Source organism: Gopherus flavomarginatus, chromosome 1 (genome assembly GCF_025201925.1).
Source record: "Gopherus flavomarginatus isolate rGopFla2 chromosome 1, rGopFla2.mat.asm, whole genome shotgun sequence".
Classification (NCBI taxonomy): domain Eukaryota; kingdom Metazoa; phylum Chordata; order Testudines; family Testudinidae; genus Gopherus; species Gopherus flavomarginatus.
The window spans coordinates 117,828,913-117,856,208 of record NC_066617.1 but is presented as its reverse complement, the minus strand read 5'-3'; the positions used below and the strand labels follow the sequence as shown (position 1 = coordinate 117,856,208).

Below are 27,296 nucleotides of genomic sequence, written 5' to 3'. Positions count from 1 at the left end.
CATACCACTCCATTGACACAGGTAATGCTTACCCAATTAGAACCCCACCCTACCGGGTGTCTCCTCATGCCCAAGCTGCTATAGAATGGGAGATCCAAAACATGCTACAGCTGGGTATAATCCGCCCCTCTAACAGTGCATGGGCATCTCCAGTGGTTCTAGTTCCCAAACCAGATGGGGAAATACACTTTTGCGTGGACTACCGTAAGCTAAATGCTGTAACTCGTCCAGACAACTATCCAATGCCATGCATTGATGAGCTATTGGAGAAATTGGGACATGCCCAGTTCATCTCTACATTAGACTTAACCAAGGGGTACTGGCAAGGACCGCTAGATGAACCCACCAAAGAAAGGTCAGCTTTCATCACCCATGCAGGGGTGTATGAATTTAATGTGTTTCCTTTCGGGCTGTGAAATGCACCCGCCACCTTCCAAAGACTTGTAGATGGTCTCCTAGCAAGATTGGGAGAATCTGCAGTTGCCTACCTCGATGAGGTGGCCATTTTTTCTGATTCATGGGCAGAACACCTGGAACACTTGGAAAAAGTCTTCAAGCACATCAGGCAGGCAGGACTAACTGTTAAGGCTAAAAAGTGTCAAACAGGCCAAAACAGAGTGACTTACCTTGGACACCAGGTGGGTCGAGGAACAATAAATCCCCTACAGGCCGAGGTGGATGCTATCCAAAAGTGGCCTGTCCCAAAGTCAAAGAAACAGGTTCAATCCTTCTTAGGCTTGGCCGGATATTACAGCCGATTTGTACCACACTACAGCCAAATCGCTGCCCCACTAACAGACCTGACCAGAAAAACACAGCCAAATGCAGTTAAGTGGACTGATGAGTGTCAGAAGGCCTTTACCCAGCTTAAGGCAACACTCATGTCTGACCCTGTGCTAAGGGCCCCAGACTTTGACAAACCATTTTTAGTAACCACAGATGCGTCTGAGCATGGTGTGGGAGCAGTTTTAATGCAGGAAGGACCGAATCAAGAATTTCATCCTGTCGTGTTTCTCAGCAAGAAACTGTCTGAGAGGGAAAGTCAATCAGTGAAAAAGAATGCTACACCATTGTGTATGCCCTGGAAAAGCTACGCCTATACATTTGGGGACGGCGTTTCCAGCTACAAACCGACCATGCTGCGCTAAAGTGGCTTCATACTGACAAGGGAAACAACCAAAAACTGCTTCGATGGAGTTTAGCTCTCCAAGATTTTGATTTCGAAATTCAACACATTTCAGGAGCTTCTAACAAAGTAGATGATGCACTCTCCTGTGAAAGTTTCCCAATATCAAATGGTTAAAAATTGTCCTTGCAATGTAAAAAATCTTGTAGTTTTACATAATTAGTAGTATATGTAAAGGTGCATGTGTTTTATTAATCTGTTTATTCTAAAGTTCTAGAAAGAAATCACCACCAGTGTGGTTCCACACTGTCTGAGATTTGGGGGGCATGTCATAAACAGATAGTTAAGGGTTAATGCCTCTTTCACCTGTAAAGGGTTAAGAAGCTCAGTGAACCTGGCTGACACCTGAGCAGAGGACCAATAAAGAGACAAGATACTTTCAGATCTTGGTGGAGGGAAGTCTTTGTTTGTGCTCTTTGTTTTGGGCGTTGTTCGCTCTTGGGACTAAGAGGGACCAAACGCCAATCCAGGCTCTCCAAATCTTTCTGAATCAGTCTTTCATGTTTCAAAATTGTAAGTAACAGCCAGGCAAGGCAGATTAGTTTTATTTTTGTTTTCTCAACTTGTAAATGTCCTTTTTTTTGCTGAGAGGATTTTACCTCTGTTTGCTGTAACTTTGAACCTAAGGCTAGAGGGGGTTCCTCTGGGCTACACGAATTTGATTACCCTGTAAAGTATTTTCCATCCTGATTTTACAGAGATGATTTTTATCTTTCTTTTTTAATTAAAAGCTTTCTTTTTAAGAACCTGATTGATTTTTCCTTGTTTTAAAATCCAAGGGGATTGGATCTGGACTCACCAGGGGTTGGTGGGGGAAAGGAGGGGGGATGGTTAATTTGTCCTTGTTTTAAGATCCAAGGGGTTTGGATCTGTGTTTACCAGGGAATTGGTGAAGTCCCTCAAGGCCACCCAGGGAGGGGAGAGTTTTGGGGGGACAGGAAGTGCCCCAGACACTGAAATTTCTGAATGGCGGCAGAGTTACCAGATCTAAGCTAGTAATTAAGCTTAGAAGTGTCCATGCAGGTCCCCACATTTGTACCCTAAAGTTCAGAGTGGGGAAGGAACCTTGACAGACTCTGTCCAAGAACAGGTCAACAATGAAGCAAATTAAAGCAATCTTCCTGCTGAAATGGGTTTGACATTCCCATATGATAAAAGTCACTTTCAGGATTCAATTTTATCACCTGAGAAATTGTGTATGCTTGTACAGCTTGGTCCCTGACAGCTCACTGAAAGTGATAGACCAAATGGACAGTTTCCTTTTTTTCCTACAAACTTTCATTTTTCATCTTCATTTTACAGAATGGAAAATGCACCACATGAAGATTTGCATGTTAAGTGGCTTCGCATACTCATATATTTCAGTTTGTGCATATTGTCACATTTGTTGGCTGTTCGGGGATACAGAAACTCGAAAATCAACATGGTTAACAGTGACTGGAAGATTATGCTAAAGTCAAGGTCTGTTCATAGAAGAAGCAAACAACATGTGCAGTCACATGTGGCAGCTCTACAGTTTGCGAAGAGCCATAGTATCAATGTATGTTTTGATAAACAAGCATCTGAAAATATTAGGAAATGGCAAGAAGACTTAAAAATATTGTTTGTCAAAGTCAAAACTTTAGCTAGTTTAGGTCTCCCCTTCCATGGCCATCATGAAGTGCTGGAAATCAACAATTATGGTATTTGCTTGAGCATCAGTAAGCTACTTGCCAGACATAATACAACATTTGCTCAACATATTGGTGACACCAAGAGAATCAAATACTTGAGCAAGACAATTACTGATGAACTTATAAATCATTTAGCATCAGAAACCAGGAGGGGCATACTTAATAGCTGCACAGAAACTAAGTTTTTTACTGTAATTGAAGATGCAACTATGGATATTAGCCATGTTGATCAAATGGCAATTTTCACTTTGTTAATAAGCATCATATAAAAGGAAAAGTAGATATAAAAGAGCATTTTGTAAGATTTGGGCAGTAAATGAGTCAGATGTTGCATCCCTGTGTGACCAGTTAACTAATGTTTATCCTGCAATTATAGATTGAGCCCAAATTCATATCTGGACAGGGATATGATGGGGCCAGTGTTATGGCTGGAACACATGAAGGACTGTAACTAAAAATGACAGAATATCATTCAGGCAAGGGGGAGACCAAGTGTATGCACCATATACATCTGTTGCCCAGCACATCAAATTTACCTAATTTTGGTGCATGCTGCTGAAAATAAGGCCAGTGCAGACCTGATGGTTTTCTTAGGTGCTCTGCAGGAAATACATAAATATTTCATAGACTCTAACGATTAGTGGGAAAAATTAATGATTATGTCCAAAGATAATCTTTAACTTCAAACTCTTGCTCAAGAGAGTACTGTTTTGAAAAGGGAAGAGGAACTTGATGATGTACTTCAAGCCCCAGAAGAAGTTAAAAAGATTGATGCAGTGGGTGAAATTGAACAGGCTTCTGAAGAATGACAGAGACCTTTACATCTAATGGTATGCTTCAAGACTGGATGGTAGGGTTGCCAACTCTGATTTAAGCTATTCTGGGAGATTTTTTCCCCCAACATGAAGTAACGTCATTTTCTTAAAATAGCGTATTAAAATCTTCCGGACTGCTTTCAATAGTCACTAGGAGATTGATGCTGATATTGGAAGACTCCAGGCCAATCCTGGAGGGTTGGCAATTGTACTAGATGGGCAGCTTGAATGAAAGCAACTGAGAGAACAACAGTAAATTTTCACAGTATATTTGAATGCCTAGAAGATGAAACTGTAGCTGAATGCAGGAGTAATGAGTACATACATCGAGTAAAAAGCAACCGGTCCTTGATGGCTTGAATGTTTTACCTTAATCTGTTATGGTGGCATAGGATCTTAGTTATCATGGCTGCAGTCTATGAAATCCTTCAGTCAAAGAAAATTGACCTGTTCCAAGTCCTCTGGACATTTGCGAGCACAGTGAATGAGTTCAGCAAACTTAGATCTGAAGAAAAATATGAGGAAATTATAAAAGCATCTCAGAACAGGTGGGAACCAATGGGTTTTGAAAATGCAGTCTATCTAAGCCATATAAAGAGATGTATATGCTTCATAGATGATGAATTTCCACATGACTATGTTAGAAACAAAGGATAATCATCAAAGGAAATATTTTGAAGTCTTAAACAACATGACTGAGGAACTAAAACCTCAATGTGAGGGATTTCAAGAGCTAGCTACTCTGTTTGGTTTCCTCCATTGCAGACGACTTCAATATATAGATTTAGAGGAGTCAAAGGAGAAAGTTCTTAAACTCATGGTAAAATACTCATATTTTTCTTTAGAGTTGGTGTTCACAAGATTATGTCTTTCAATAAGTATATTATTTTACAAAGGAAACAGAGGTGTTCATTTTGGCACTTGAAGTCCAGAGCTATCTGAATTTCAGTGTGTCAAGTTTTCTTGATGATTTTTTAACAGATATGAAATGTTGTGTTGACTTTTTCTCACCATACCAACTAGAGTGGCTAGTGCCAAGTGCACAATGAGCACACTAAGATGTGTCAAAAACTACATGCATTCAACACTAGCAAACATAACTGAGTGACCTTGTGCTGCATGCAGTTGAGAAAGATGAGACAGCAAAGTTGAAACTGGACATCATCATAAAACAATTTGTTGAGGGAAAGTGTCACTGTGGTCAGAGGTTCCAATAATTGGAATTACACAACTGAGTGAGATTCCACTTTTATTTGGGCTTATTATTATTTTTATTTTTATCTTTAAAAAAGCCTATGGTGATGTGACCATCAGGCCCCATGCTGCATATTTGCTGACCATGTGGGGACCCTTAAATCGGCCCCTGCTTTCTATTGTAAAGTGAGTACAATTTGACAGACAGCATACAATGAGACCCAGTCTTATTAGCCCTGATAGCTCCTGGGAATCTTTATGTAATGCTATATTAGTAGTAAGTCTTTACTAATTCGAAAACAAGAGGGAAGATAAATCAATATAAATGTACTTTTGCTGATATTTGTTTTTCCCCCGTAGTCAGCATGGGAATATTATAGCTACTGATAGTAAAAAGAGTGGGAGAACCTTAAAAGGTTTGGTTTGAATAATTATCTAGAAGTTTGGATGCTTATCCAAAACTCTTTTAGTCTGTACTTTTGAACTGGAAATCTCATGAAAATAAACCTCTGCCATGAGATGCCATGCGAATAGTCTTTCTGTAATATTCTGGAAGTAGGAAATGTAGAGGTGCATAAAAAAGGAAAAGGCTCTTTTTAAAAAAAACTGAAAGGTTCACTTTATGTTTGCTTCTTCTGAATAAACATATGTTTGTCAGCTTTTCTGTTATCCTAACTAGTTCACCCATCTTCATTTGCTGAATAATTACTACTCCTTGGTATCTTAGGGCAACGATAAACCAGCAAAAGTGCAAATTTGGCTGGGCCAAGGCTCTCTTCCTTCTAACAAGCAAAAGAATGTCAAATGCAAGGCTAAATCCAAATGAGAAATCTTTGTATTCATTTAAAATGGAATCAAAAAGAAATTACAAGATTACAATGCAGTTAACAAAATTCCAGAAGATATCGGACTTATTGCTTAAAATATATAAAAATATATAATGCAAATTTCCCCCTTACAGCTGGTTTCAAAACATTTTAACAATCTAAAACAACCACCTAAATATCTCACTTAGTATATATTGTTTCTAGTAATGATAATTTCCCAGACAGGTTATTAAATATAGTTTCTTACATTTACATGCACCTATCATCTCTAAGGATATTACAGCACCTTACAAACTCTGCCCAATACTGGAATGCAGCCACCTTTGTGATGGAATGTGTCTGTAGTTCATCAGGTGATATTAAAATACTGGTCACCTTAGTATTGTTAAAATGCAAAATTGGATTGTCTGTCATGGAGTTGTGCATGCACAGTGGGGTTTTAACATCCACCAATAGATGTCAAGCTATACACTTTCAGCCTCCCTTTTTTCAACTGTACCTCTTCAGTGGTCCTTACTTTTTCTTTCTCTTTAGATACTCAGCCACTTCTGCAACCACTTAAGCCTTCCCCTTTCCAAGGAAGGCTTATAGACTTCTTTTCATTCTCTCTCTTCCAAAGTCAGCAATTCCATCTCTCCTTCCACAGACAGCTAAGCTACACACACCCTCTGATTGCTTCATTAAAGAACCCTGGAGCCCAATTTCCACTGTTCAGATAGGCTGCCTGTGGTACAACAGCAACAACTTTTTTCTTTGCTCTCCTCATACAGGCTGGACTCTGTGTCCACTTCCCCTGAGCTGGTTCTATCACAATCTATTCTGACACCTGATCACACAATGGATAATGGGACCTATAACTAACTTGTCCTTCTTTTGGAGTCAGAACCCAATTCTACAGACCTGTAAACAAAATTCCTATTGACCTGAATAAAAAGGACTGCAGGAGTGAGTACTGAAAATGGGCATTCTTCTATTCACATAAGTAGTTATTAATTAATTGAACTCTGAGAAGGAAGCCACACCCATTTATGAGAAGCTTTCCTTAAAGCTGACTAGTAAGACAATAAAGCAGCAAAGAATCCTGTGGCACCTTATAGACTAACAGACGTTTTGGAGCATGAGCTTTCGTGGGTGAATACCCACTTCCTCAGATGCATGTAATGGAAATATCCAGGGGCAGGTATATATATGTGTGCTAGCAAGCAAGCTAGAGATAACGAGGTCAGTTCAATCAGGGAGGATGAGGCCCTGTTCTAGCAGTTGAAGTGTGAAAACCAAGAGAGGAGAAACTGATTCTGTAATTGGCAAGCCATTCACAGTCTTTGTTCAATCCTGAGCTGATGGTGTCAAATTTGCAGATGAACTGAAGCTCAGCAGTTTCTCTTTGAAGTCTGGTCCTGAAGTTTTTTTGCTGCAGGATGGCCACCTTAAGGTCTGCTATAGTGTGGCCAGGGAGGTTGAAGTGCTCTCCTACAGGTTTTTGTATATTGCCATTCCTAATGTCTGATTTGTGTCAATTTATCCTTTTCCGTAGAGACTGTCCAGTTTGGTCGATGTACATAGCAGAGGGGCATTGCTGGCATATGATGGCGTATATTACATTGGTGGATGTGCAGGTGAATGAACCAACCTGGAGACTCTCATTAATAACCAAACTTCTATACAAATGGACTTCACTAGAATAAGACAGGAGATCTACATTACTCACTTCACCTCTCTTCAAAGGAAAAAGGACTGTAAGCTGTCTAAACTCCTACCTGCCACATGGGGCCACAACAGTGGTACCCCTAACCCACCCAGCAATATCGTCAATCTATCCAACTACACACTCAGCCCAGAAGAAAAGTCTGTCCTATCTCGGGGACTCTCTTTCTGCCCTGCCACCCCCACCAACATGATACAGTTCTGTGGCGATCTGGAAGCCTACTTTCGCCGTCTCCGACTCAAAGAATACTTCCAGGACAACACTGAACAGTGCACTGATACACGGGTGCCCTCCCACCAACAGCACAAGAAAAAGAACTCCACATGGACTCCTCCTGAGGGTCGAAATGACAGCCTGGACCTATACATTGAATGCTTCCGCCGGCGTGCACAGGCAGAAATCGTGGAACAACAACATCGCTTGCCTCACAACCTAAGTCGTGCAGAACGCAATGCCATCCACAGCCTCAGAAACCACCCTGACATTATCATCAAAGAGGCTGATAAAGGAGGTGCCGTTGTCATCATGAACAGGTCTGACTATCAAAAGGAGGCAGCCAGACAAACTCTCCAATACCAAATTCTACAGGCCACTTCCCTCAGATCCCACTGAGGAATACACTAAGAAACTACAGCATCTACTCAGGACACTCCCTACACTAACACCAGAAGAAATCAACATACCCCTAGAGCCCCGACCAGGGTTATTCTATCTACTACCCAAGATCCACAAACCCGGAAATCCTGGACGCCCCATCATCTCAGGCACTGGCACTCTCACTGAAGGACTGTCTGGATATATGGACTCTCTACTCGGACCCTATGCCACTAGCACTCCCAGCTATCTCCGTGACACCACTGATTTCCTGAGGAAACTACAATGCATTGGTGACCTCCCAGAAAACACCATCCTAGCCACCATGGATGTAGAGGCTCTCTACACAAACATCCCACACACAGATGGAATACAAGCTGTCAGGAACACTATCCCTGATGATGCCACAGCACAACTGGCTGCTGAGCTCTGTGCCTTTATACTTACACACAACTATTTCAAATTTGATGACAATATATATCTCCAGATCAGTGGCACTGCTATGGGCACCCGCATGGCCCCACAATATGCCAATATCTTCATGGCTGACCTGGAACAACGCTTCCTCAGCTCTCGTCCACTCACACCCCTTCTCTATCTACGCTACATTGACGACATCTTCATCATCTGGACCCATGGGAAGGAGACTCTGGAAAAATTCCACCATGATTTCAACAGCTTCCACCCCACCATCAACCTCAGCCTGGACCAATCTACATGGGAGGTCCACTTTCTTGACACCACAGTGCAAATAAGTGATGGTCACATTAACACCACCCTATATCGAAAACCCACCGACCGCTATGCCTACCTTCATGCCTCCAGCTTCCATCCCGGGCACATCACACGATCCATTGTCTACAGCCAAGCACTGAGGTACAACCGCATCTGCTCTGACCCCTCAGACAGAGACCAACACCTACAAAATCTCCACCAAGCATTCTCAAAACTACAATACCCGCACGAGGAAATAAGGAAACAGATCAACAGAGCCAGACGTGTACCCAGAAGCCTCCTACTGCAAGACAAACCCAAGAGAGAAACCAACAGGACTCCACTGGCCATCACATACAGCCCCCAGCTAAAACCCCTCCAATGCATCATCAAGGATCTACAACTCATCCTGGACAATGATCCCACACTCTCACAGGCCTTGGGTGGCAGGCCAATCCTTGCCCACAGACAACCTGCCAACCTGAAACATATTCTCACCAGTAACTGCACACCACACCATAATAACTCTAGCTCAGGAACCAATCCATGCAACAAACCTCGATGCCAACTCTGTCCACATATCTACACCAGCGACACCATCACAGGACCTAACCAGATCAGCCACACCATCACTGGTTCATTCACCTGCACATCCACCAATGTAATATACGCCATCATATGCCAGCAATGCCCCTCTGCTATGTACATCGGCCAAACTGGACAGTCTCTACGGAAAAGGATAAATGGACACAAATCAGACATTAGGAATGGCAATATACAAAAACCTGTAGGAGAGCACTTCAACCTCCCTGGCCACACTATAGCAGACCTTAAGGTGGCCATCCTGCAGCAAAAAAACTTCAGGACCAGACTTCAAAGAGAAACTGCTGAGCTTCAGTTCATCTGCAAATTTGACACCATCAGCTCAGGATTGAACAAAGACTGTGAATGGCTTCCCAATTACAGAACCAGTTTCTCCTCTCTTGGTTTTCACACCTCAACTGCTAGAACAGGGCCTCATCCTCCGTGATTGAACTGACCTCGTTATCTCTAGCTTGCTTGCTAGCACACATATATATACCTGCCCCTGGATATTTCCATTACATGCATCTGAGGAAGTGGGTATTCACCCACGAAAGCTCATGCTCCAAAACGTCTGTTAGTCTATAAGGTGCCACAGGATTCTTTGCTGCTTTTACAGATCCAGACTAACACGGCTACCCTCTGATACTAGTAAGACAATAGCAGGCATCAGGAGAGTCTAACAAGAAGTCTTAAGCTGTCTGCTTCTATTTGTTGGTTGTTTAAAGAGCACAGGTGCTTCTTTGCAGTTCAGGGAACAGGATTACACAGGATCCAGTGAAGGGTATCTTTATAAGATTGAATTGAGGTGATATGAAATTAATAGATTTGGGCAAACATCAATCAGCGAAAAGAAAAATGAGAAACCTCATACACTTCTCATGGAATTTTCTCCTCAGGAAATCCTTGTAGCTCGCTGTTCCCATCTAGCAAGTTAAAGTGGCTATAAATTTTGTCATAAACAGATAGGTAACCCTTTTACCTGTAAAGGGTTAACAAAGGGAACCAAACACCTGACCAGAGGACCAATCAGAAAACAAGATTTTTCAAATGTCAAGGGAGGGAAGTTGTTGGGTGAGTTCTTTGTCTTGGTTCGGTGGCCCTCTCAGCTCTGAGAGTGATCTCTCTATCTCCAAGTTTTCTAATCTTCTGTTTCCAAGTTGTAAGTACAAGGATAGTAAGACAATAGGTTTATATTGTTTTTTTGTATTTACATGTGTGTAGTTGCTGGAATGTTTTAAATTGTATTCTTTTTGGATAAGGCTGTTTATTCATTTTTTCTTTTAAGCAATTGACCCTGTATATTGTCACCTTGATACAGAGACCATTTTTATGTCTTTTTCTTTCTTTTTATATAAAGCTTTCTTTTTAAGACCTCTTTGAGTTTTTTCACTGGTTAAGGCTAAGAAACGAAGGGAGGGGAAATATCTCTTTGTGTTAGATTTACTAAGCCTGACTTTGCATACTCTCTGGGTGAGGGGAGGGAGAGATTTGATCTCTCGGTACTTGTGTTTCAAGGACTTGAAGCAGGGAATATCCTAGAGTACCCAGGACGGGGAAATCTGGGAGGAGGTAAAGAGGGGGAAGGGAAGTGGGTTATTTCCCTTGGTAATGACTCATAGACTCATAGACACTAGGACTGGAAGGGACCTCGAGAAGTCATCGAGTCCAGTCCCCTGCCCTCATGGCAGGACCAAATACTGTCTAGACCATCCCTAATAGACATTTATCTAACCTACTCTTAAATTTCTCCAGAGATGGAGATTCCACAACTTCCCTAGGCAATCTATTCCAGTGTTTAACTACCCTGACAGTTAGGCTCTTTTTCCTAATGTCCAACCTAAATCTCCCTTTCTTCTTGTTCTATCATTGGAGGCTAAGGTGAACAAGTTTTCTCCCTCCTCCTGATGACACCCTTTTAGATACCCGAAAACTGCTATCATGTCCCCTCTCAGTCTTCTCTTTTCCAAACTAAACAAACCCAATTGTTTCAGCCTTCCTTCATAGGACTAGTTCTCAAGACCTTTAATCATTCTTGTTGCTCTTCTCTGGACCCTCTCCAATTTCTCCACATCTTTCTTGAAATGCGGTGCCCCAGAACTGGACACAATACTCCAGCTGAGGCCTAACCAGCGCAGAGTAAAGCGGAAGAATGACTTCTGGTGTCTTGTTTACAACACACCTGTTAATGCATCCCAGAATCACGTTTGCTTTTTTTTGCAACAGTATCACAGTGTTGACTCATATTAAGCTTGTGGTCCACTATGACCCCTAGATCTCTTTCTGCTATACTCCTTCCTAGACAATCTCTTCCCATTCTGTATGTGTGAAACTGATTGTTCCTTCCTAAGTGGAGCACTTTGCATTTATCTTTATTGAACTTCATCCTGTTTACCTCAGACCATTTCTCCAATTTGTCCAGATCATTTTGAATTTTGTCCCTGTCCTCCAAAGCAGTTGCAATCCCTCCCAGTTTGGTATCGTCTGCAAACTTAATAAGCGTACTTTCTAAATAATAAGCCAACATCTAAATCGTTGATGAAGATATTGAACAGAGCCGGTCCCAAAACAGACCCCTGCGGAACCCCACTTGTTATATCTTTCCAGCAGGATTGGGAGCCATTAATAAGTACTCTCTGAGTACGGTTATCCAGCCAGTTATGCACCCACCTTATAGTAGCCCCATCTAAATTGTACTTTCCTAGTTTATCTATAAGAATATCATGCGAGACCGTATCCAATGCCTTACTAAAGTCTAGGTATATCACATCCACTGCTTCTCCCTTATCCACAAGGCTCGTTATCCTATCAATGAATGTTATCAGATTAGTTTGACACAATTTGTTCTTTACAAATCCATGCTGGCTATTCCCTATCACCTTACCACCTTCCAAGTGTTTGCAGATGATTTCTTTAATTACCTGCTCCATTATCTTCCCTGGCACAGAAGTTAAACTAACTGGTCTGTAGTTTCCTGGGTTGTTTTTATTTCCCTTTTTATAGATGGGCACTATATTTGCCCCCTTCCAGTCTTCTGGAATCTCCCCCGTCTCCCATGATTTCCCAAAGATAATACCTAGAGGCTCAGATACCTCCTCTATTAACTCCTTGAGTATTCTAGGATGCATTTCATCAGGCCCTGGTGACTTGCAGGCATCTAACTTTTCTAAGTGATTTTTTACTTGCTCTTTTTTTATTTTATCTTCTAAACCTAACCTCTTCCCGTAAGCATTCACTATACTAGACATTCCTTCAGACTTCTCAGTGAAGACCGAAACAAAGAAGTCATTAAGCATCTCTGCCATTTCCAAGTAGTCCTCCAGATGAGACTCAGGGCATCTGAGTCTTGGGGTCTTCCAGGGAAGGTTTTGGGGAGACCAGAGTGAGCCAGACACTGGAATTTTCTGGCAGGTGGCAGCGATATCAGATCCAAGCTGGTAATTAAGTTTGGAGGTTTCATGCTAGCTTCTCATGTTCTGAACTCTAAGGTTCAGATCTGAGTAGGAAAGTTATGACACAAGTTAAAGTGGCTATAAATTTCATCTGATAGACAACACATCATAGCATCAGCATCACCAGAAAATGAAGAAGTCAGACTGTGGAAAAATGACTATCAAACACCTTCACAGCACTCAAAGTGTACCAAGGGAAACAGATTCATACAAGTATAATAAACCTAGACTTTTCTATCAGCAGGGCAGACCCACAACATTTTGACATCTGAGGCAGGGAGCTCAAATGACGTCCCCATATCCCCTCGCTTGGGCCAAAACTTTGAAAGGTCTCAATTCTGCCTTCTTCCTGTTCTACTCCTCTCATGATACTGCTCTGCTACCTACCCCAATAAAGGAGAATTAACAACTTAAAATGCCTTGTTCAAAAATATTAAGCAACACTTAACTTTCAAATGCTGAACGGCAAATGTAAATTTTCTCGTCTGTATAGTAAACACTGGCATTTTTATCTGTTTGAATAATCAAAGTGGTGCTTTCAGTGCCTTCTTGGTTGCAAAGATTTGAACTGCTTCCTGCTGAAGGTCCACAGTCTGGGCCAGCTCATGCTTTGTTGAGGTGGTTGCAAGGCCGACCAGCCTCTCCCATGACATTGTGGAGCGTAGATGTGGTTTTTTACTAACTTCAGCTTGGAGAAGCTGCGTTCTCCACTGGCAACTGTTACAGAAAGTGTTAGAAGTATGCACAAAGCAATAAAAACATTTGGAAAGAGGGTGGTCATCTTATTTGTGCATATATATTCCAGAATAGACTTTGGAGTTGATCCTGCTGAAATGTATCTTGAAAGGGCTTTCAGTTCATCACCTAAATCACTTGCATCGATATTGTGCATGTCATCATGTGTCAACAGGGTCTCTAGTGCCCTGCATTGCTGGTGTAGGTCTTCTTCAGGTATAGTGAGGCGTTTTGGAATATCATACAACATTTCAAATATACTGCTGTGTTCCTTGATTTGCATAAAACATTCTTCAACTGACTGCATTGCACAATTTAGCACCTGGTTAAAGAATTCAACTTTGAATTGTTGTTTGAGGTCTATTATGGGATTATCCCATGCCTCGTAATCAAAATGTCTTCTTCTTCGGTGACTCTTGTATTCTTGAATGGGTGGGAAAATAACTTCAGTGTGAAGTTCCTCTGCCAACTTCTGTGCACTCTTAAGAATGTTTTGAAATCCCTCATTTGACTGGTAAGACTGTAGGTATGACTTTGCTTTGTCCAGTTGTTCCATTGCTCCAGATATATCAAGGTCAACACCTTGGAATCTCTTGTTTACAACATTTATTTCAAACAGTATGTCATGCCACAACACTAAGCCACACGAAAATTTGAAGTTATGTATGTTTCTGGTGATTCCATTTCCCTCTGCCACTGTTCTCCCACAAACAGTTCCTGTCATAGCATTATCCTCCATAATGGCAACTATGGCATCATCTGTCTTCCCAATTTGGTGTTTGATAGGCTTTATTGCCTCCACTCGACTTTCCCATTGTGTGGCACTCAGTGGTTTCAGTGTCAGGGAGGATTTTCCCAGATGTTGATTCAAAATTTGCCATCGATCAGTTGATGCAGAGAAAAATACATAGATGCTTTGAATTACATTAAAAAAAGCAGCAGCCTCACAAGATGCTGCATCACTGACCACCAAGCTGAATGAATGAGAACTGCATGGGACAAAAAAAGCTTGAGGGTTTAACTCTCGGATCCATGTCTGCACTCTTCTGTTCTTTCCTCTCATGTTGGCACCATTATCGTAGCCCTGACCTCTCATGTCAGCTATTGCAATTCCCGTATCTTCCAGCTTTTTAAGAAGCACATTTGTCGTACCAGCTCTGTAGTATCATCAATGTCAATAAATTCTAGAAAATGCTCTCTGACAGTCACTATTGCAGGGACATTTTCACTAAGTTCTGTTGTTGTTACAAAATGTACCATTAAAGTCATTTGTTCCGTATGACTGATGTCAGGTGTGCAGTCCAGAATAACAGAGTTATATCTTGCTGACTTCAGATCTGCCACAATCTTCTGTTTGACTTTTGTTGCCAGTAACTGTATGATCTCATTTTGAATTGTTTTTCCAAGGTAGTAGTGTGTGAACATTTCTTAGGTGGCGACTCTTCTTAGATGCTCCAGGCAGGACCGGCACTAGGGGTTTGAGCACCCTAGGCGGACGGCAATTTCGCCGCCCCGCGCGCTGGTCCCATGGCTCTGGTGGAGCTGCCGCAGTGGTGCCTGCGGAGGGTCCAGTGCTCCGCGGCTCCGGTAGAGCTGCCGCAGTCATGCCTGCGGGCAGTCCACCGGAGCCACGCGAGAAGCCGACCGTTCGCAGGCACGACTGCAGCAGCTCCACCGGAGCCGCAGACCAGCGGACCCTCCGCAGGCACCACTGCAGCAGCTCCACCGGAGCCGCCTGCCGTCCCCTCCGGCAAAACGGCGCCCACCAATTATTCTGGCACCCTTGGTGATTGCCTAGGCTGCCTAAATGGTAGCGCCGGCCCTGGCTCCAGGAGTACAGCATCAAACTCAGCTATCAGCTCCACAATTTTAAGGAAGTTTCCATTGTCTGGCACACACAGCTAATCTGAAGCGCTACACAGTGCTAGGTTTTGGGTAGCAAGCATTCTCACAACGGCAATGAGCCTTTTCAGAACATTTTGCCAGTAAAGAGACTCTGATGCAGTCTTCTCTTGATGCTGATCATCTATGGTGGCCTTTAACGTTAGTCTCATCTCAAGCTCTTTCCACCTATGGAATGCTCTCTATTGATTTGCTGCCTTCTCATGGCATGCCAGATTTCTTGCCAGATTTTTCCAGTCCTTTGTTTCTGTAGAATTCAATGTGGCTGGAAGACTGGAAGAGTTTGCAACAAAAACAGTATGCAGCATTCTGGGTTTTTGAGTACATAAGTGATGGCCTCTCCACTTTGTCACCATTGGGGATTTCACGCCAGTAATGTGTTGGATGGAAACTTCTATTTTCATTGTCTTTGGGGAACATGAAGTTTTTCTCTTGCTGTGGCCCATGCAGTACAAGGAAGTCCTTCAGGTTACTGCTCAAGTGGGTCCACAATCCTGGATCATCTAGACTTAAGAAACTAAACTCAGCAGCAGCTGTTTCTTGCACCTCCACCACACTCTTCTCTGATCTACACTTTTCTTCATAAATGTGCAGGGTTACATCCATTTGAGATGGAGATATGGATGCTGCAGTGGCTGCCAGGTCACCTGCACTCTGACTAACTGGAAGATCAGGCAACTCCTCACCACACACATCCTCACTGGGGCCGAAAGGCTCACTGTGAACATTTGTGTCTATGTATCTCAGGAGAGCTCCTTCCTGCCTAGATAGAAAAGCTTCCTTTGCTTGCTTTCTTTTTCTGAATGCTGCCTCAGAGAGGCATTTTCTTCTTTCACTCATGACTGCTGTTCTGTGCCAGCTATAGTGGCTCTCAACACTCAATTGAAGGGGAAAAATAAGGAGGCTGGTAGCAGGGCCTGAGTGAGGTAAGATATCAGCGTCTTAAGGGCCTAACTGGCTCCTACTACTTCAGTTGACTGCCTGTTCTCCTCTACACTCTGGGTCCTAGTGGCACACCTCACCCCAGTCTGGCACCTGAGGCAGCTGCCTCAGTACGCCTCACGGTAAGGCCAGCCCTGGCAGTTACCCACTGGAGTTTGTGGTGTTAATACCCTTGGTTTTCAGTCCAGAATCTCATTAAAAGTGCTTAAATCTTCTATTGGCTGCCCATGGGAGGCCCCTGTGTAGCAGTCGTCCCAAGTATAAAAGCAGGGATACATTTCGCTCATTATTTCCCAAAGCATTGCTGACAGAGATACAAAAATGTTAGGTCTTTGACTGCCCAAATGCTTCTCACAGTGTCCCTAAGCCCTAGTGCAGTACAAATAACAAAGATAATAATTTAAAGCAGTATCAATCTAACAACTAAATGCAGTATTTCAGACTTTTAGTATAGCAGTCAGCAACCTTTCAGAAAAGATGTGCTGAGTCTTCATTTATTCACTCTAATTTAAGGTTTCGCGTGCCAGTAATATATTTTAATGCTTTTAGAAGGTCTCTTTCTACAGGTCTATAATATATAACTAAACTATTGTTGTATGTAAAGTAAATAAGGGTTTTTAAATGTTTAAGAAGCTTCATTTAAAATTAAATTAAAATGCAGAGCCACCCAGACCAGTGACCAGGACCTGGGCAATGTGAGTGCCACTGAAAATCAGCTTGCGTGCCGCCTTTGGCACCGAGCCATAGATTGCCTATCCCTGTTTTAGTATAAGGCAGTAATTGCATTACATTGTGAAGTCACTTGTGGAACATTATTGCAATATTCCATGTAAGGAAGAGTCCATTTTTAATCTGAAACCATTTAAACATAAATTGGTATTTTGAACGTTTATGTATTTACCAGCAAAATTCAACATATAACAAATCAAAAATGCTCCCCAAATCCTGAGTATGCACCACAGTGAAAAGACTGTACTGTTATAGATTAGTTGGTGGTCTGACAAATGCCATATGTCAAAGAGTTAAGATGATTGCCTGATTAAATACTAGTATGGCAATAAATTAGTTGCCATAGTAAATATCCTAAGGCAATATTCTATTAAATGAGTACAAGTTTGTTGCTCTCATGGTAACAATATTACTTTACTGGTTGTGTAATTCAAATGCTTGCTCTTTATTATAAAGGACTCAAGATGGTTGCCTCATCAGAATATAACCTTGTGTTAGGCTAGGCAGGGGTTCTCAAACTGGGGGTCGGGATCCCTCAGGGGGTCACGAGGTTATTATGGGGGGGGTCGCAAGTTGTCAGCCTCCACCCCAAACTCTGCTTTTCCTCCAGCATTTATAATGGCGTTAAATATATAAAAAGGTGTTTTTAATGTATAAAAGGGGGGGGGGTCACACTCAAGGGCTTTCTCTGTGAAAGGGGTCACCAGTATAAATGTTTGAGAACCCCTGGGCTAGGGATTATAACTCAGACAAAATGGCAAACAAACAAACAAACTTCAAAGTGAAACCTCAGAAATCTTGTTGAGCAATGCAGGAAGTTCAGTGATTTCTGATTTATTTCATGCTTACAGAACTTGGTGGGGGTGGGGGGAAGCCACTGATGTTTGACACCTTTGTTTCTGGATATAGAAAAAGCATGGAGGTTTATAATACCTCATTTTTGGGAAGAGGTTGGAAGAAATAATCTGGGTGTTGTTTTTCAGCAATTTGATGACTAGTGTATCCCAAAAACAAATACATAAAAGGGATCTGTTTTATCATTTGTATACAATTACAAGTTGAGGCAATAAATGAATATTTAACAGAGCTTAAATTTTAAATTAAATTTAGGATTTTGGAGAACTAACAGATTATTTTATCAAAACCAGACTGGTTTGTGGCATTAATCTCAGTTGGAAGAAATGATACCTGCAGAGCAAAACTAAAATTTCTGAAAAAAATAGAAGTAAATAAAGAAGCAGTGAGCAGAAAACTAAGGTCTTGTTTACATGGGAACATTTTTCTAGTATAACATAAGGTTTAAATTTAAACTGATACATCAGTATAACCTCCAATTCAGACACACTTATTCCAGTATTAGGCTAAGAATGCCTTTTTCAGTTCAGTTTATGTTACTTGTCAAGGAGTTTAAACTAAACCCAAAAAAGCCACACTTATACTGAAATAAGAGTGTTCACATCGGAGGTGAGGACTTATACAGGTATAAATATATTAATATAACTGGTAAAACTTTCCCACATAGACAAGCCCTTAGACAGAAGATGATGTGTGCGAAATGTACAGTGTCTGAAATAAGTGTTCACCATATGACAACACTTAGAATTATGGCAACAGAAACATTTTGCAAAAATGTGCAAAGCAAGAAATGTGATCTCAATCAAACAACCTACCCTCATTTTCTGAAAGAATTCCTCAGAAATCCATGACAACTTGTGGTTATTGTAATTAATCACACACAATACCTACAGCATCAGAGTTCTCAAAATCAATAGCACCAAAGTAGAGAATCTTATTTTTCAGTGAGTTAAAATAACAATTCAACAGATAGTGAAGTAGGCTGCTTTTGCATCAAAAAGGTCTGCCAAATTCCACCAGGGGGTAGTATTACACATACACTGATGCTGATAACTTACTGTGATATTATAGATCTTTTCCTTGCAATTTTTTTCTAGTGTGGGAATGAAATTGACTGGATCTAGTTTGATTTTGGGAGTTAAAATTTTTAAATAACTATGCCAGATGGAATTAACTGGGCTGAGCACAGTTTTCTCCATGTGCCATTTGGTTCAAAGCCTGAGTCAGTTAAGGAATCCTGAGCACGTAAACTGCTAACAAAAAGACTAAAACTGCCTGAACCATTGGGAATTGAGGTAGACAAAGGTCCAACAGTCGTCTTTTAGACTGTGGGTACCAGCAACATACATGTTCCCCATACTGTGGACTGAGCAATCCTGAAGGAGGAACATTAGAAGTAGCCACACCTGAGAAGGCTTAGGCTGAACTCTGTTATTAGCTAAATTTCAAAATGAAAGGCCATTTCTAAACAAAAAGTTGAATAAGAGGTTGCTGACCCCTGCTCTAAACATTGATTAGCCATCCAGTCAGACCAAATGGGCAACAACTGAAACAATCTTACTAATTTCTGCTTTTATACATTCTCAGAATTCAAAAGGTATATAAACAATAACTTGTTATTAAACAGTAACTCTGATTAAAATCTTGTGCAATAACAGACTCAGACCTTCATTGGAATGCCAAATTGTAACCATGAGTGAATGTTTACAATCTGACAGAACAATCTATTGCAAATCAATTTCTACATTATATTCTGTCTCTTTTGGAGTTAGGTTGACCAGATTTTTGTAATACAAAATAGGGAAACCTTTTTTAATATTATCAGTAGTATGGGTACCAAAAGGGCTGGCCAGCTGCAGAAGTCAGGTTGAGAAAGTGTAATCCTCCCATGCCTCAGTGACAAATTGGGGTAGACAAAATGGCCATAAGAAGGATTGGCACACCAGAGGGGATTGGGCGGGGGGAGGGGGGAAAATGTCTTGTTACTAGGGAATCCAGGAGGGTTTAGACAGCAGAAAGAATTGAGTAGATATACTTGTCACTTGAGCAGCAAGGAATGCCTAATTGCCACCCTTCCTCCTCACTGGTTTTCTTCACATCTTCCTCCTGAAGTTTTCAGACCACAGCATTTCTTTCCCTAGTCCATGAAACACTATACCTTACTTACTTTGGACTGATGTTAAGGCACCGGACTACTTACCTTTGGAGGAAAATGTAGTGTCCATCTGTTTCTAATCATGGTGCCTCTCCATTGATTAGCTTCACTTGTGCTATTTCATAGCTGATTCAGATGAGTAAGTAGGTCCATAGGTGCATGCAGGCAAATATGAGTACACATAGCCATGGGTGTGTACTTTCCCCCCACTCCCCTGTATAGGGGGGAAGGATAGCTCAGTGGTTTGATCATTGGCTTACTAAAGCCAGGGTTGTGAGTTTAATCCTTGATGGGGCCATTTAGGGATCTGGGGATTGGTCCTGTTTTGAGCAGGGGGTTGGACTAGATGACCTCCTGAGGTCCCTTCCAACCCTGATATTCTATGTGCAGCTATATATATATATATATATATATATATATATATATTCCCCTGTATGTGTGTCTATGCTACAGACATGTATGGCTTCATGAGCTGTCTGAGTACTTTTGTGTGTTGATGCTTTGGTGTGTCTGTATACTCATAAGTATGTGTACATGCCCATATATAGCTGTCTATGTGTGCCCTGGGGCATACATGTGTTTCTGTAGCTAAAGGTGCTTGTGGGCACATGTATATGTGTCTGTGTTTCTTACTCTGGATTGCCAAGTCTCAAAATGTAATTAAAACAACAAGGAGTTCAGTGGCACCTTAAAGACTAACAGATTTATTCAGGCATAAGCTTTCATGGGTAAAAAACCATATCTCTGAATGCATGGAGTGAAAATTACAGACACTGGAATAAACCTATATTGGCACATGAAAAGAAGAAGGGAGCTACTTTACAAGTGGAGAACCAATGTTGAAGGCCAATTAGATAAGGGTGGATGTGGTCCACTCCCAATAATGGATGAGGCAGTGTCAATACCAAGAGATGGAAAATTGTTTTTGTAGTGAGCCAAGCACTCCCCATTCCCTGTTCAAGCCCAAATTGATGGTAGTAAGTTTGCAAATGAATTCTCAATGCTTTTCTTGAATCCCCAGCAGCTGGACTCAAGTAATTTTCAGAGACTCTCAACTTGCATTAAAAAAAAAATCACCACCCTCTCTGCAGCCCTCCGGGTTGTGGAGTAAATCTGTTGAACATTAACCCTAAAGACTCCACCACCAGAAAACAATTAAAAAGAACCTAAAAATTATTATTGTTGAGCCATGTTTATGATTTTGTGAGGCCTGGCTCATGATTTTGGAACAACTGAGGTTGGCAATCCCGGTCTCGGCACGCTGCTGGCTGCACGTGCCTATGCGTGTACCTGCCCTCACACAGCCGCCCCTCAGACCAGTCTGGATTTCTCGCGTGGGCCGTGCGAGGCCGGGCGCTACACGGTGCGGTCGCTTCACGCCCCGCCCCCTGGGTTACGCACAGAGGGCCCGGCCCGGCCCGGCTTTTGGTGAGTTTATCTTGTTGCTAATAGCAACAATCCTGAGCAATGTGAACTCGACGCTCGACTACTGAGTCTGGGGCCAGCACCCTGGCCCGGTTTTGCTTCTCTCGCTAAGGGATCGATCTCGTTCTCGGCTTTAGATTAATCGTGCCCACCGAGCGCGCCGTGAGTGTTGTTGTTGGAGGCAAAATGGCGGCGGCGGTGTCTGGGGCCGCCCTGCTGGGCAAGGGGCTGGACATCAGCCTGGCGGCGCTGCAGCGGCACGACCCCTACATCAGCAGCATCGTGGACGTGGCCAGCCAGGTGGCGCTCTACACCTTCGGGCACCGCGCCAACGAGTGGGTGCGTGAGATGAGACCCCCCCCTCTCCCCCGGGCCGGGAGCTCCCCATGCCGGGGGTAGGGCAGGCAGCGGGGAGACCCACCCACCCACTCACTCACAGGTTGGGGAAGGGCAGGAGTCGGGAGGGAGCTGGGAGACCCCTCCCCCACACATATACAGGTTTGGGGAGGGCAGGCAGTGGGGAGACCGCCCCCGACGTGGGGAAGGCACGAAGCGGTAAGACACCCCACACAGACACACACGTGGGCAGTGAGGGAGCGGGGAGGGATGGTGACTGAAAGTCTTGGGGCTGTATGTTTCTTCTTTAATTGATAAAATATGCTCGGTGATAAAAGCCCGTGTCCTCTGTGAAACCCGAATGGGAAAAGGGACAGTTTCTGGTTCTCTCCCGCACAATTCTGAAACTGAGCACTGGACAAAAGCTGGTGAGAGGATAGTTGGGAGAAAAAGGGTGGCCGTCTTGCCCCCCTCCGTCCCCCCCGCTGTCTTGATGAACTTTAAATTCATAGGGGGTGTCTATTAAACAATGTGTGCTAAAGCAGGTAACAAACAAGTCCTTGCCCTGAAGAGCATATAGTATGTATATGTATAGTATATGAATACAATACAGAGTTCTATGGAAAGTGTATTGTGGCTGAAACACTCTATGGAGTGGGGTGGGTGTGTGTAATTTTTGGAAGCACAGCATATAATTCCAGATTTACCAATAATGCGGTACCAGAAGGAAGCAGATACTTTCTAAATCATGTAAGAAAGAGAAAAATAAATAGCTAATAAATTAAATTAAATAGTTAATGCAGCATTAAGCTTATCCAGTCAAAAGTGATAAAAATACAGTAAATGCAAAAGTTAAAAGATTTCCAGAAAAACAGCTGCATTGCACATATGTAGTATTTTGTAGTCTTGCTTTTCTTTTAAAATCTGTTGCTTAAAATATTATACACACACAAAACATATAAGATCTATAACTCGGAGTTTTAACTCCTGCATTTCCTGTCTTTTTGTTGTTTTAATTGTGTAACCTTAACATTATACACTGTAGAGCTTTCTTTCTAAACTCTGATCCCTTGATCTCCTCTGTTCAAGTATACCTGTACAGGCATTTGTTGTCTTCAGTGGCACTCTGCATTGTCCATTGCATGGGCAGACCCTGATAACAATTAGATTATAGGACTGGAATCTTATTTAAATAGATAATTTTGAGTAAGTCATCCCTCAAACATAAATGTTATGGATTTTTTTTTAAAGGAAGTCCTACAAAACCTAATAGCGATGTTGTCAAGAGTCTTTATTTCAGTAAAAACTTTTAAAATTAAAATATTACACTGCAGTTTGAGAGGGGTCGGGCAGACACAAATGCAACGTGCTGGTACATGAGGATAAGAAAGTTAAACTGATACTAGGAGGAGGTGAAGCTTAGCACTTCATTTTCAAAGTCTACACTGAGTTACGGGCAAAAAATAAATATTGAAAAGTATATTAGATTTAAAAAAATATAAGACATTAGTAATACAGATGATATTTTTTTAAAAAAAGATTATCTTGAGTGTCCCGTTAATATTTTGTCAGACTGAATATGTGTGGGGCAGATTGTGATAATGATTTCACCTAAACTCTATGCATACGGCAAATAGAGCTGTGTCTGAAAAACTTAAAGTTTTTCCCAAATCAGTTTTTAACTCTGTTGACTGGCTAATGCTGATAGGGTTAAACAGTGATCAAAACTGGTTTAGGGGAACTATGTTTAAGCATGATTTTCAAATGTAACTCTATCTTTGCGCGGACAGAATTTATGTAGTATCTTTCATCTGAAAGGATCCCAAAGAGCGTGTCGCCAAAATATTTGTCCCTGGACCAGAAAAGCTTACATAGTTTAAGCAAGTGGGATATTATGTATCAAATGGAATGCAGAAGCATAAATGTACTGGCACTTTCTGACATCCAGTACACCTCTACCCCAATATAACGCAAATTCAGATATAACATGGTAAAGCAGTGCTCTGTGGCGGGCGAGGCTGCACACTCTGGTGGATCAAAGCAAGTTCAATATAACACGGTTTCACCTATAATGCGGTAAGATTTTTTGGCTCCCAAGGACAGCGTTATATTGAGGTAGAGGTGTATATCAGGTAGAGACACCGAAGTTTCTTTTTTTTTAAAATGACAACTCGTCACTTATTTTGGCTGACAGGCTGTCAGGAGAAGAAAATAGATAAGACAACTATGCGATTTTTTTGTCTTAAAAAAACAACTAAAAATAAAAAATGCAGAGCTGATGGTTTCCTTGTCTTATCGTAAAATCTGATTCAGCTGAAGGATGAAGGGGAACTATTGTAGTTGTAATCTCTTACTAGCAAATCCCTGAAAATTTGTTTAATTATTTCCTCATTTCAGTCAGAGATATGTAACTGTCATGGTCTTTGGGAAAAGGAAGATAGCGGTGGCTTATTTATGGTTGACAAAATAATAGTTCCCGTGCTTCCTATTGCTTCATCAGCAGTGGACTATGAATATGGCAGTAAATCCACCTTTCTCCTCTTCATAAGGATAATCCCTTTTATTACTGCTGTCTTTGTTATATTAATGATCCAATATGTTAAATTCACTATACCAAAGTGTGTCTTATGCCTGCTGGTGATACTAAGTGATTGTTTTGTGGAAAACATTGGTTTTCCTTCACCTTATGAATTTTTATTTGAATTACTTGAATGTTTCTTTTATTTTAGGAGAAAACTGATGTGGAAGGAACACTCTTTGTTTACACAAGGTGAGAATGTTACATTTTAATGTCTGAACATAAAATCTGTGGAAGTAGAAAAACCTGCTAAAAAGAATCCTTAACTAACCACTCTAAATTCTGTCTTATTACCTGGTGAAAAGGAATAACTGAAGTTAGTTTGAAATTGTCAGAGACAATGCAGGGAAGGGACGATTGAAAAGGAGAACGTCACTTTGTACGTGTTCATGTGAATAAGGCTTGGAAGTGTAATTTAGATCTCAGTGTGGATGAATCTGGTAAATCTTGACAATGTTCTATTTAAATAGGATGCAACATTTGTCCTTTTAGAAGGTTTCAGAACAAAAAAGCTAAATGGCAGAGTAAATAATAGTTCTCGTCAAGGTTAAGGAAATGGCAGGACTTAATACAATTGTAATTGTTTCCTGGATAAGGGAAAGTTCATGCATTTTCCTTACATTTGTCTCGATATCAAATTACTTACAATGTGGTTATCATGCATGTTTCACCCCAGGTGTTAAGATATTCTCAGTGGCTCTTTTTTCTAACGGCTCTGGATGTTTGTTTTAATTTCATGGTTCGGTTTTAGATTACATGTGTTCTTTTCTAACTCTTCACCTCTTAATTGAAGGCAGGGTTGTTTGGGGGAAGTGGGGAATAATTTAATGGATTTTTAAGGCCAGAAGGGACCATTAGATCATCTAGTCTCATCTTTTGTACCACACAGGTATGTTGCAAAGCCTGCTCTGTCATCTGTGTGCTGGGCTTGCTGTTGTTGTGACGAGCAGAAGATCAGACAGTTAGCAGACACAGGGTTGCAGCTGTTATGGGTGGGTAGTTGAACAGGTACGTGGATTTCCTCCCTCCATTTGATTTTTCTTGAGGATCCATCTAGGAGAAGGATGGGGACTGAGGAGGCAGGAGGTCCCTCTGATTGAGTCGAGAAGAGAATGATATGGAAGTGACAAACAGCATGTGAGGCCAGGTGTACAATGGACCCAATCTTCTACTAGGGAGTATGAGAGCTTACTTTGATCTCCAGGCTCCTTCCTATCCAACCCAGAAGCCAGTACCAGCACCTCTCCACACTTACTCTTCTATTCATCTGTGTAGAGAAGAACAAAAATGGATGAGGTAAGAGATGCTGTTGTAGCTGCCACTGCTGGAGGAAGGAACTGTCTCCTGCGTCTGCTGCATATGGCAGGGTCTGGCAGATCAAAGGTGCCTTGCCCACTCCATAGGAGGAAGATGATTCTCTTGTACAATGGACCTGAATTTTCAAGCTGTCTGCAACTACCCTCCACCTCTCCGGTTCCTTTTCTGGGTCCTGATAAGAAGGAAGTTGAGGAAGGATATTCACTTAGCTGTTGCAGTGTCTCAAGTCTAGTAACTGCAGTCTTTTCTGCTTAGTTCCACCTATATTCTTAATCACAGCACTAACAGTTAACCCTTTTCCAGCCCTTGCCTTTAAGCAGGAAATAAAGGCATAGGCTGGAAAGTAGAATGAAGACATTCAGTTACATAATTAAACTGAAAAATACATGGTTAAAAAAAGAGTTTAATAAAATAAAGAGCTTTACAAAAATGAAAAGTGATAGACTAAAACTATAATCTTTATTTTGAAAGGCTACTTCAAGGAAATGTTTCTACCCTAGGGGCTGGTCTTCACTACTGGGAGATCAATGCTGCTGCAGTTGATGCAGCAGGGGTCAATTTAGTGGGTCTAGTGAAGACGGCAGAGCACTTTCTGGTCGACTCCGGTACTCCAGCTCTCCGAGAAGAGTAAGGGAAGTTGACCAGAGAGCATCTCCTGTCAACACAACACAGTGAAGACACCAGGGTAAGTCGACCTAAGCTATGTCAACTCCAGCTATGTTATTCATGTAGCTGGAATAGCGTGACTTAGGTCAACTTACCCCGGTAGTGAAGACAAGCCCTAAGTGTCAAATATCTCCTTCCTGTTGGGGATGATGCTAAAACACTCAGAGATATACAAGTCTGGCTATTACCATCAAGTATTCTTTCTGTCAGTCCCTTCCCTTGTTTCCTTCTCTTTCTTTGATAAGAGAATACCTGATTTTATTTTCAGTGGATCCTGGGCTCTTAGCAATTCTGAGCAGAAAATGCCAAGTACACCAGCATACACAGCACAGTTTAATGTGGTTTGGCGTTGTCCAATCTAATTCCCTCATCTAATTATGTTCTCTAGTTTTATTCATTTAAAGCATTGTTTTCCACAGTAATAATATTTAACTTTTCTACATAGGGTGTCTTCTCTTTAGATCTCTTTACAAACGATAACCAAATAGTCCCCTTCATATTTTAGTGTCAGTTGATGTTGAAAAGGCTTATAAAGTTTAGGTCTTAGCACAGTAAAAATCATCTGTTCATACCTGTTGGAAACTGGGGTGGGTACAACTGAGGAAGTCCTTTCTACAGATGTTGTAGTAACAAATCCATTCTCACCGCTATTTTGGAAATGTGAAAATGTCTAGCATTTCCATTAAATAAACTGGTTTATTTATCATCTGCTCTTCTTTGTGAACTGTGAAAAATATCTTTATCCTAAATGTCAAAAATGAGACCTGTTAGGGATAACATTAAAAGACTCTGAGAAATACAATTCTGGCTATTACCATCAAGTATTCTTTCCATCACTTCCACCTTTTGTTTCATTTTCTGTTGCCTCCCTTCCTGTAATGTAGGTTCCTGTGCTTTGGAGTTAACAAAGACAC

At 41.6% G+C, this 27,296-nt stretch overlaps 2 protein-coding genes across 5 annotated transcripts in view; one reads left to right on the top strand and one right to left on the bottom strand.

Moving 5' to 3' along the window:
- Positions 1 to 27,296, bottom strand: part of CACNA1C (calcium voltage-gated channel subunit alpha1 C) — an 882,295-nt gene that overhangs the window by 834,922 nt on the left and 20,077 nt on the right. The window lies entirely within an intron of this gene.
- DCP1B (decapping mRNA 1B) overlaps positions 21,632 to 27,296 on the top strand; it is a 66,131-nt gene continuing 60,466 nt past the window's right edge. The window contains exons 1-3 of one of the 4 annotated variants that reach the window (XM_050920850.1): positions 21,768 to 21,824; positions 24,551 to 24,591; positions 25,289 to 25,391. Coding sequence is in view for 1 of the 4 variants with exons in the window: in XM_050920834.1 (XP_050776791.1) it covers positions 21,672 to 21,824; positions 24,551 to 24,591 (194 nt within the window). In the remaining 3 variants the exon portion in view is untranslated. Of the gene's footprint in view, positions 21,825 to 24,550; positions 24,592 to 25,288; positions 25,408 to 26,380; positions 26,402 to 27,296 lie in introns of those variants that run through there. The other 3 variants (XM_050920840.1, XM_050920834.1, XM_050920860.1) reach the window with 3 other exon arrangements.